General features: G+C 34.6%; 1 protein-coding gene across 1 annotated transcript in view; it reads left to right on the forward strand.

The window, feature by feature from the left end:
• Positions 1-1,271: 1,271 nt before the first annotated feature.
• LOTGIDRAFT_113263 (hypothetical protein) overlaps positions 1,272-12,329 on the forward strand; it is a gene marked incomplete at both ends in the record, with an annotated part of 13,305 nt that continues 2,247 nt past the window's right edge. Inside the window, 10 exons of the mRNA XM_009051527.1 lie at positions 1,272-1,452; positions 5,665-5,796; positions 7,098-7,342; positions 7,397-7,428; positions 9,784-9,916; positions 10,288-10,422; positions 10,765-10,868; positions 11,066-11,194; positions 11,636-11,640; positions 11,677-11,789. Of these exons, the coding sequence (XP_009049775.1) occupies positions 1,272-1,452; positions 5,665-5,796; positions 7,098-7,342; positions 7,397-7,428; positions 9,784-9,916; positions 10,288-10,422; positions 10,765-10,868; positions 11,066-11,194; positions 11,636-11,640; positions 11,677-11,789 (1,209 nt within the window). The remainder of the gene's footprint in view (positions 1,453-5,664; positions 5,797-7,097; positions 7,343-7,396; positions 7,429-9,783; positions 9,917-10,287; positions 10,423-10,764; positions 10,869-11,065; positions 11,195-11,635; positions 11,641-11,676; positions 11,790-12,329) is intronic.

The raw sequence follows: 12,329 nt of genomic DNA on the forward strand, positions 1-12,329 counted from the left end.
TTTTTTATGATATCTCCCATCGTATTCTGTAGATTAAAATGATACTTGATAATGCATAAACATTTTTTCCAAATAATAACTATAGTTGAATTTTTTTTACAAATATTCTTTTATGGTTGACTCTGTTACGTGTCAAACACACCCCCTGTTGACATTTTAGTCATATGAGACACAAGCATCAATAGTCGCGTAGGGAACTGACAAATAAAACAAATCTGCTTCTTGCATTTGTTTAATCAAACATGAAACATGAATTGATCTGGTTATACAATATATAATAATTTTGATCTATATAGTAGTGGTGGGCCCCTTGAGGGCTCTGTGGGCTGCCAAAGGAAACCCGGAAGTCAAAGAATTTCAGATGGTCTGAGATGAATTCTTAGCATTTAGAGGGTGTAATTTTCTCTTCAAAATAAGGCCTTTCACAGGACCGAGGAAGAGGTCAAGATCTGACAGTCCCAACATTTGGTTATTTTGTAACTTTGCACAAGCCTGATGATAATGTTTGTATCATTTTTATAATTCTGCATCATTATTCGCTCAAGTAATTATCTCATTTGACCATTTTATATATCATGTTAGTGTCTCTCTAATGTGTATGATATTCGTAGTAGTCAGTAAGAAGGATTACCAGTGGTAACATGTTTTATTATTAGAACATTGAACTGATGACAATAATCTAGATGTATTGTATAGAAGTTTTAGTTTTCTCTACTGCAATCATCTTTTGACGTTTAATATTTCAAACATCAACCACTTGCACAACAGCAAAATATTACGGTCAAATTTAATCAAATTCGTTTCTAGCATGATTGGATATGACAGTTGATAATTTTTTAGTTCTAAATTAAATTTCCAAAAAGAACCAGATTGTTTAAGTCGTCTCAATAGGAAATCATCGATCAACTAACAGTTTCCTATCGACAATGATAATAACAGGAATTCAATTTCTTTTACTACATTGGACAATCGAAAAGCAGTTGTGGAAAGAGAATCTGGAATATTAGATTTAAGGATTAGGTAAACTGTGCGAAGTGAAGGATTGTTTAGTGGGATTTGATTTGGGGATATGTTAGTGGTAAACTATTGAATGAAGGCATTGTGCACAGCGTGTTCTTCGTGTGAAAGATTGGTTCGAATTAAATGTCAGTGTTCTACATGGATTAAAAGTTAGAATAGGTACATTCTATCCTAGAAGTAGAAAATATACAATAATGGATAAAGATAATAAGGAATCATTAGAATTAAATGACTATTATAATCGTCAAACAATGACTAATTCGGAAGGTGCTACCAGTACACTCCCAAGAACAGTAGAAATCAAAGACAACCATGAACCACCGCGAGAATCATGGAGTGGAAAAACGGAATTTGTTTTATCATGTGTTGGACAATGTATTGGAATGGGAAATGTTTGGAGATTCCCCTATTTATGCTATAGAAATGGAGGCGGTAGGTATTTTCTTTATATTTCAAAGAATGATTGTACTCAATTTACATTTTCGTCACGTTAGTTGACCGAACTGATAAATCCAGGGCATCACAAAACCCATCATTATTGTTAGTTTATATCGGAATCACAAGAATATGTGTAAATTTAGAATAACAGAAAAAACAAACGTGTCCGTATGGTAAACAAAAAAAAAACAAAAAACGTTTTCATTTTCATTTATTTTTACTATTTAGACAGAAATAATGCATGTGCCAAGTTTTGTTGTATATAATTTTCTGGGATCGGTTAGGACACCAAACTATCAGTAGGTTATCAAGTGTTACTGACCCTAGTCTAACTATTTCAGCTTTGCAGAAACTTTTGTTTTACATACCGGAAATTTTAACATAGCTTTACTAATGGTGGCGGTTCACGCCCAGTACGGCATATTAAATCTTTAATTTTGACTTGTTTTCATGGATCTATTGCGTGATCTATTGCGAACTATTCTGACTAATGTTTACTTATTAATGGAAATAACCAACAAAACTTGAACTCTGTTTTAGGCCTTTTTCACTGCAGATCCTGAACCGAGATATTCATTAGAATGTATCTTCTGTAGGTATATCAGAAACACAGACAGCTTCTATTTGCACCGTTAATTTGTCCCATGCAATGTCTTGGGTTACCTTTATACCGGAGAAATATCTTCCCAATCGCTGTTTAATTTAAATAAGATGTCATATAGTGCAAAGCATTGACTTAAATTTACAAAGAAAAAATTTGCTATCATTATTAGGGGACCCTGAACTCAATTGGGTTGAGTGGAATTTTTGTAACATAAGTTTTCCTGCATTTTGTGATCCCTCTGTAAGTCACCTTAATGCCTGTTAATGGAAGAATTCTCGAAGTTGAGGCCCCTTAGGTTTAACTAGTCCCTGTGGTAGTTGGTCAGTGTAAAAAGGGTCAATGTACGAAGAGAATCACTATTACCTCCAGCTGTCAGAAAATCAAAATTACTGTAAATATTTATAAAATCTTTCATTATTGACTAGTTATTCGATTTCTTTTGATTAAATCTCCTCGTTTCCTACTAGCTCAATTACAAATTATACTTATCATTGAATGTTAAATATTGTCTTCTCCTCAATCACCCGGTGGCCATATTGGATTTTGACGCCTGCTTGCAAAGTTTCAGACGACCCTATTTAAATTTGTTTGACTGGGATGATCGTGTTTAACGATTCTTAGATATTCAATAAAGGTTAAACCAATTTTCCTATAATCTAACACATGGTCTGTTTTAATCCTTTAATTGATATTGGCATCAAAGTTATCAGCATCTTCTGATGTTTTCCGATGGATTACACTGAAAGTGTGCTGTAAACATCTTTTGGTTAATCAAAGTCAATGCAATATTCAAATTTAAGACGAAATTAAAATCGCTTAATTCCTGTGATCATTATTTACACATGTGCAACCACCAGAAATATTCGCCACTTTGAAATCATCACATTATTAATTTCCTAAAGAGGAAAGTAGCATTTGCCATAAAAAATATCTTACAATATTGTCAATTGAAACTGTTTGGCTGCCATATCATGATGTCATGTTCATGACATATAAGCTTGTTCAAAACTTTCTGTGAAAGAGGGGAATGTTTTGAAATAAAGGTGAATCATATACTGTACTATCGAATGGCCACTTCAGTTAAGGATGATAGTTCAGAAATACACAATGACAAAAAGATTTTAGATAATCTGTATTGCTTTACAAACACATAATGAAAGAGTTACCAATGCTAATAAAAAAGTTTTAAAATGTGTGAAATTTGTTGAGGTTTTTCACATCTAGGTCGCTGACCCATGCCAAACGTAATTTAATCATTTACCAATCCTCTGAATGTGGCAGGGTGCATTTTTAAAAAATATGAACACTAATCACAATCCAAAAAACGTAATTTGTGATAAACACAAATGAAAGTTAATGTCACTCCTCTTCTTCTCTATCGTTGGACGTCATCAAATCACGCTGGGCGCCAAAAATGTAACCGGGTTAGCTCAGAGGGGGAAAACGATATAACTTCAGGTTTATAACTTAAAACCCTGCAATAATAATAACATACAATTAGATATATAATACAAATATACAACAAAATATATCTTAACAAATATCACAGTATATTATCATCACAGTAAAACTTTATATCTATCTATGCACATAATCTACTTACACTTATAGAAAATACTAGATAATATGAAATGATGTATAATACCATGGGGAAACTTATGCAAAGGACTATAATAAATATAAAATAATGTAAAAAGTAAAACTAACCCAAAGTCTTTAAAGACTTAGATAAAAGTAAAGTTTCTGACTGGATATGTGATGAAACTCACTGAAAGCTCACTAAACTGACCAATGACAGAAATGACAAGGTCCAGTGAGATCAGTTAAGTTAAGAGAATAAGAGAGGGCAATAATTTAAACTTTAGTATTAGACCAGTGTAAGGTAATTATGTGCTCATTAAAACAGTAGTGGTGCATTAAGATAATACAACAATTAAATAAAACAACCAAGTTTTCTTTAAAAATGCACCCTGCCACATACTCCCTCCCTATGGGAAAATGTCTCGACATGAAACTAAAAAATACAACAAAACAAATTAAACCCATGTGCATGCCTTAAAGCGTCACTAACCAACTTCCTATTCTTATCAGACAAACCATGAAACCCCTCTGATTGTAAATATTCAAACACCTCAACAACACTAAAACTAACTGAAGGTGCAGTAGATTGTTGCATGACGTAATCTGAATATTTAGATGGTAATCGACGTCTTGTTGATGTTCGAAGCACCGGGGGTGATTCTTCACTATCATCACTAACAGGTTCTTGGAGCTGCGGCTCCACTGGATCCAACTCCTGCTGTGATTCCTTATCTGCTGATAGCTCTACTGTGGGGCTAGCTGAAGGATCGAAAGACCTATTCCTCTCCACATAGGCAATTGCAAAATCATCATCACTAATATCCTCGACATTATCATGAGTCTCTGGGTCCGGTTCTGATTCAGGTCTTCTTTTTCGCCTTGGTTTAGGTACTGGAGCTGTGGATGCTGGTTCAGGAAGATCCATAAGGACAGTTCCTATGGGCAACAGGCGATTACGATGTAATCTTCTGGTGGTTCCCTTACCGTTCTCCTTCAGATCGTAAACTGGGACATCTGGTTTCGGCTTGTCTACAATACGATCTTGTCTTCCCAACGATCAGCAATCTTGTGTCGTCCATCCCTAAAAACTAAGCGTTTGACAAGAACTCGGTCACCTGACTCTAAAACAGAGTTTCTGGCTTTCTGGTCGTATGTTTTCTTCTGTTGGTCCTGGGATCTAGAGATTTCCTCTGAAGCAGCAAAGTAAGCACTTTCCAATTTCTGTCTTAACTCGCTCCCATACTTACTATATGATTTCCGTAGATCTGGACTAATAATTCCAAGGATGACATCTACAGCAAGGTATGGCTTTCTTCCAAACAGTAATTCATAAGAAGAATAGCCAGTACTGTCATGCCTGGTGCAATTATACGCATGGACTAGTGATGGAAGGTGGAATTTCCAATCAGATTTCTTGTTAACGGAAACAGCTGAAGAGAATTGGTTACAATTAGAAACTAATGACTACATTTGAAAACTTGACAGTTACCTATTTGCCCAAAGAACTTTTTTTTGGTTATATTTCTTCGAATCATGAAAGTCACTTTAATGATTTGTAAAGGTTTGATCAACTAACTAAACGAATGAACGCATGGTTGGTTCTATGAGTGTAGTTCGGAAGTTTTTTCACAATTGCCTTTTTTTTAAACGCTAATACATCTTTCAGTTAGTCACGATGTCATGTGAACGAGTTTTGATCAACTTTTTACGGAGCACCAATCAGATCTCAAATGAGTAGAACCTTTACGATAGTTTGCTAATGGGTTTTCCAGTTATTCCCCTTTACCTATTCGAAGTACGTCAAAATTAACCTGTGGACGTGATATGACTACAATTTTTACTCATGTTTACCAAACTTAATATGCTTACGGATCTAAGCGAGATCTAAAATCAAGATATTTGATTAAGAATTCTTAAATTCTGATTCGAATACTTGAGGTCTACTGGCTGAATGCTTGGTCTTGAATGTTTTGATGACCACTACTAATATTAATTCTAATTGAATTTCTTGATTGTTTTAGGTGCCTTTCTAGTTCCATACTTTTTAACAGCAGTATTTGTAGGTGTACCTATGTATTTTATGGAGCTGGCATTAGGACAGTGGTTGAGTGTCGGCGGTTTAGGGGTATGGAAAGTCAGTCCTATCTTCAAAGGTAAGCCAGTAATACAATGCAGTCAAGGGGTAAGCTTTTTCGTTCCTCGTGCAACTCGGGAAGTCAACCCTACCTCTTTATTGAATTGAGGCACAGGGATTCATTATTGGTTTAGCTTTGTATATCACTACCGAGGAACGGGTAAGGCTAAATTTGTCGGACTGGGTGTAGGTCTGACTAGTAGATAGAGTACATGGTCTCGACACTGTGTAGGTCTGACTAATGGGTAGAGTACATGGTCTCGACACAGTGTAGGTCTGACTAATGGGTAGAGTACATGGTCTCGACACAGTGTAGGTCTGACTAATGGGTACAGTACATGGTCTCGACACAGTGTAGGTCTGACTAGTAGATAGAGTACATGGTCTCGACACAGTGTAGGTCTGACTAATGGGTAGAGTATACATGGTCTCGACACAGTGTAGGTCTGACTAATGGGTAGAGTACATGGTATCGATACAATGTAGGTCTTACTAGTAGGTAGAGTACATGGTATAGATACAGTGTAGGTCTTACAAGTAGATAGAGTACATGGTCTCGACACAGTGTAGGTCTGACTAGTAGATAGATTACATGGTCTCGACGGGTCTCGACACAGTGTAGGTCTGACTAATGGGTAGAGTACATGGTCTCGACACAGTGTAGGTCTGACTAATGGGTAGAGTACATGATCTCGACACAGTGTAGGTCTGACTAATAGGTGGAGTACATGGTCTCGACACAGTGTAGGTCTGACTAATGGGTAGAGTACATGGTCTCGACACAGTGTAGGTCTGACTAATGGGTAGAGTACATGGTTTCGACACAGTGTAGGTCTGACTAATGGGTAGAGTACGTTGTCTCGACACAGTGTAGGTCTGACTAATGGGTAGAGTACATGGTCTCGACACAGTGTAGTTCTGACTAATGGGTAGAGTACATGGTATCGATACAGTGTAGGTCTTACTAGTAGATAGAGTACATGGTATAGATACGGTGTAGGTCTGACAAGTAGGTAGAGTACATAGTATAGATACAGTGTAGGTCTGACTAGTAGATAGAGTACATGGTATAGATACAGTGTAGGTCTGACTAGTAGATGGAGTACATGGTATCCATGCAGTGTAGGTCTTACTAGTAGATAGAGTACGTGGTATAGACACAGTGTGTATCTGACTAGTAGGTAGAACACATGTTAAAAGACACAGTGTATATCTGATAAGTAGGTAGAGTACATGGTAAAAGACACAGTGTCAAACTATCCCGCGAAACAGAGGTTGAGAACTTACTACATTGTTTTATGTTTTTTATTCCAATTGCAGGTGTGGGGTTTGCAGCAACAATAGCGGCATTTTGGTTGAACACATACTATATTGTGGTATTATCATGGACACTCTTTTACCTATTTAGTTCATTTACTTCCATTCTGCCATGGTCTACATGTGATAACGAGTGGAATACAGGGCGATGTATGTCTGAATATGAACGATATAGAATACCCTTTAGTTGTTCCAATGCCACGTATTCATTGTCTGTGAATATGAGTTCGGCTAATAACTTAACAACAGTTGAAGAATTAGAAAGTCTAGGATTTAACTGTTCACAGCAGTATAATGGAGAGAAATATGTTTCACCTGTCACAGAATTTTGGGAGTAAGTTGGGCTGTTGTTCTGAACTGATAGTAATATTCATAATGTACATGTATATGCACAATTTTATATGAGAAATGATGATTTGACTTTTGTACGGAAGCTCAAATACGACATGATTTTGTATTTTTGAATTTCTAATTTGAAGAAATAATTTTGAACTTGAAATTTGAATATTGAGTTTGAAATTTGAATATTGAGTTTGAAATTTGAATTTTGAATTTGAAAAAATAATTTTGAATTTATAAAAATAATTTTGAATTTGAAAAAAATAATTTTGAATTTGAAATCTCAATTTCGAATTTGAAATTTTAATATTGAATTTGAAAAAATAATTTTGAGTTTGAAATCTTAATTTTGAATTTGAAAAAAATAATTTTGAATTTTTCTATTTTAGTGACTGGTGTATTCAAGACTATATATACTATACAAACGAGCCTGGTCACTCTGACTGAAATAGTTTCCTATGGAGACGCCAATTTTATTAAGCGACTGCATCGTCTCTTGCGGCTGGATGCCAAACTTCGGAAAGCCCATGCCCGGTCCCTTAATTGCTTTGAATAAAACTGTTTAAAACTCAAATACTACGTCCATATAACAATCGCATTGGCTCAGTATGTTAGAGGCGTTTTTGCTAATCTGAAGGTCCAGGGTTCCATCCCTGCATGGGTCTAGATGATACCTTCGGATTTTTCAACCCGCTGTCACTCTATCAGTGATACAGGTTAGAGGAAAATGTGCGGATGGGACATTAAACCGAGGGCTGTGCAAGTTGCAAATCGAAAATAAGAGTAAATTAATGCTGCTATCCTGGCAAAATTTCTCTTAATGTACACTGTATGGCCATGGCCTTGCCTCGTTAGCCTAAAAGGGTGAAAAAAGTAGGACGTTAAACTCCATTTCATTTCAATTCATTTTGTCATGTGGTCGGTAAATCGAAATTGTCCATTTTGTCAAAGCAAAATATATATATCAGCTTTAAATCACTAATCAATTTGGAATCCTTCCGTGATCAGAAACACACTTCCCTGCCAGAAATGTCATCCGAAAATTGCCTTGACTCCTTGACCTTGTGTTTCAATTCCCCGAACATGAACATAGACCCAGTTATGTAACTCATTTTGTGAATCTGAAATCTTGCTTTTTTACAGGCACATGCAACATATTGCATTGTTATATTACCCGGCCCCATTTTACCATTAGTGCATCACGTCTGACCAACCCCAAGATTCCACGATGGCGCAAATTTGATTGTCATGGCCACATGAGAATGGAGTTATATATTGTAATCGTTAATTTTCGACGTTTTATTCAAGGCAGTTAAGGTACCGGATATGGCCTTTCCGAAGTTTGGCAGCCAGCCACAAGAGGCGATGCAGTCGCTTAATAAAATGAAGTTTCCATAAGAAACCATTGCTCAGAGTGACCAGGCTTGTATGTTGGCCTTTTCTCATAGTCTTGAATACACCAGTCACAAAAATAAAAAATAAATTAGAAACTATTTTTTCAAATTCAAAATTATTTTTACAAATTCAAAATTATTTTACAAATTCAAAATTATTTTTACAAATTCAAAATTTAAATTTCAAATTCGAAATTTCAAATTCGAAATACCAAAATTCCAATTTCAAATTTCAAATTTCAAATTTCATATTCGAAATACCAAAATTCAAATTTGAAATTTCAAATTTCAAATTCAAATTCAAATTTCAAATTTCAAATTTCAAATTCAAATTTCAAATTTCAAATTTCAAATTCAATATTCAAATTTCAAATTTCAAATTCAAAATAATTTTTTTAAATTCGAAATTATTTTTTCAAATTCGAAATTATTTTTTCAAATTCGAAATTATTTTTACAAATTTAAGATTCAAATTTCAAATCCAAAATTATTTTTTTAAAATTTCAAATTAGAAATTCAAATTTCAAATTAGAAATTCAAAACTACAAAATTATGTCGTATTTGAGCTTCCGTACTTTGGTCGGATATTAAGCAAATTATTAGAATTTAGAAGTATTGCAACATTGCTAAAGCAATGCTAAGCCAGGCGCCTTGGGCTGTCAGAGGCCACAAAGGACCCAGTGGATTTCAGGTGACCTGGAATTAATTTTTAGCATTTAGGCGGCTTAAATTTCACATCAACATATGGCCAATGGTCCTCTCACTAATCACGCTTCTGGTGGCAGTTGTACGAAATTATGAAAATTCAGGATGAATTGTTTTGTATGTAAATTATGAAGACCCTTGCGTAGTTTCGTATGAGAGATGTAACTGGTATGCTCATTGTCGTTGTTCACTAAAACAGGTTGCTACAATTTGATCGACTGAACCCTTTATATAACATATTGATGTTACAGAAACAATGTGCTACAGATCTCTTCTGGTATTGATGATCCTGGTACTTTAAGATGGCAATTATCTTTAACATTATTAACTATCTGGGTTCTCTGTTATTTCTGTATATGGAAGGGTGTACAATGGACCGGAAAGGTAAACTTTGATATTTTTTACTTATATATTCATCTTTCATTCTCGATGTTCACAAAGGTAACGTTTTTCTTGTATGTTTCTTGTATAGTAAAATTTTGATTTTTAACGCATTTAAAAAGCATTGTTACCATGGTCGAGGACATAGCAATGGTGACACTCGGGTTTTGTCCTCGGGGTGAACTCTCTCAGACGCTCCTAGGGAGACACTACCACATAACCGCCGCATTTAGAATCTCAACCTCGACAGTGTACCCCCTCAAGTGAGTTTCCCCCCTTTTTGTACCATTAGTTTCGGGACTGAGTGTAGGTTCCTCAGTTTATTATTTTGGAGTAAAATAGGGTATTGCTGATACAACTATTATATTTTGCAGGTGGTCTATGTTACAGCTTTATTTCCTTATTTTCTATTATTCTGTTTGTTGATAAGAGGGGTTACCCTACCTGGAGCTTTAGAAGGAATCAGATTTTATATTGTACCAGATATGTCTAGACTTCTTGATTCTAAGGTAATGTTATGTTATGTTATGTTAACTTGGACTGAGTTTATTGTTGTAACATATAGCATGATCAGAATTTCATAGATGAAAATGTGCAGTTTTCTGTATGGTTACAATCTGATTAGAATCTTTTCAAACTTTGAATAATCCTCTGTTCAGTATTACCTTAAAAAAGGAGTGACGTCATTTGACGAAAGTAGTTACATTTTTATATCGAATTGTTCATTTTCTCATTCATCTTTAAGGGGACGCGATGGCTCAAAAGATTGAAAAAGAAAACAGTATCCCGATATTCTCAATCTGTATTAATCATATGGTTCCCTAATATCTTTATTTTGTTTTCATCATCAGGTTTGGGTAGATGCTACGTCACAAGTTTTATTCTCCTATGGCCTGGGTTTGGGGTCTTTGATTGCTCTTGGAAGTTATAATAAATATAATAATAATATTTACAAGTAAGTTTGTTTAATGTAAATATAAATATAAGCTATACACCATGCAGTCTTTACTTTGCCCCACAAGTACATTTTGGAAAGACGCGACGGAACAAAAATAGGTCTATAGTCTCATACATCCACGATCTTTTATTTATTGGCTTTTTGGTATTTAATACAATCTGTTTCCAAGTAATTTCCATGATGTATTATTTCAGGGACGCTGTATTAATATCAATGTTAAACAGTTCAACTAGTATATTCGCTGGTTTTGTTATTTTCTCAGTAGTGGGTTTCATGGCTCAAGAACAGGGTGTACCCATCAGTTCAGTAGCAGCAGGAGGAAAGTATTTTTGATATTGTAGTCAATAAACCAACATGAATATGCAAGATTTTGATCTACTGAAACTACGATGCTACAGAATATACACTAATGTTAATTGATTTTTATTTTATGGCTACTTCTCGAACTTGAAATCAATCAACGAAAACATGGAGTGATGTTTTAAATTTTCGGGTCTTCTAATTACGGTGGTTCACATACGACATTTTCCACTTTTTATTTTAAATTAAAAACTTTTTTTTTACTTGTTGAAAATTAATTTTCACCTAGGTGAAAATTAATTTTGAATTAAAAACTTTAATTTTCACCCAGGTGATAATTATTTTCACCTAGGTGAAAATTAGGTGAATATTCCTGTAATTTTTAACTAAAAACTTTAATTTTCACCTAGGTGATAATTAATGTTTTTAATTCAAAATTAAAAGTGAAATATGTCGTATGTGAGCCATCGTATCTAATAGTTTATTTTTCATTTATATTGTTAAGGTCCAGGATTGGCGTTCTTGGCTTATCCTTCAGCTGTTATTCAATTACCAGTATCACCGCTTTGGGCTATTTGCTTCTTTTTGATGTTGTTGATGTTGGGGCTTGACAGTCAGGTATGTCACGATTGGGAAATGATAATAAATCGAAGCAATCGCCAATCCATGAGCCATTGGTATCGTATAGTTTAGGTAGTTGTAGTGTGAGTGAGTTATCTCCCTTTACACAGTTTTTTTGTTGGTTTGTTTATTGCATCCTACATTCCTTTCGAAATATTACAACATTTTCCCAAAGAAATGAGCATTTTACACATGATAATTATGCTGCTAAAAGATGCGTTTCTTCCCTATTGCTTGAGTGACATTGATTGATTTAAAGGGATGTACTCACAGTACATTAGATCTATGGAGGTCAATTTGCGCCATTAATCCATTCTCTACCGATTTCTCTAATTCACTGATTCAAAGACAAATGTAAAATATCTTATTACCTATTACTTATAATTCAAACAACATAATGATTGAAATGCTAAAATCAAATGTTTATATTCACATGTAACTTCACTAAAGTCCTTTCAAATAGTTTATTTAGCATCTTCGAAAAATCTTTAATGATAAACCACCGTCCTTTTTGATAAATATCAGAAGTATATTTTA

Source organism: Lottia gigantea (assembly GCF_000327385.1).
Source record: "Lottia gigantea unplaced genomic scaffold LOTGIsca_17, whole genome shotgun sequence".
Taxonomy (NCBI): domain Eukaryota; kingdom Metazoa; phylum Mollusca; class Gastropoda; family Lottiidae; genus Lottia; species Lottia gigantea.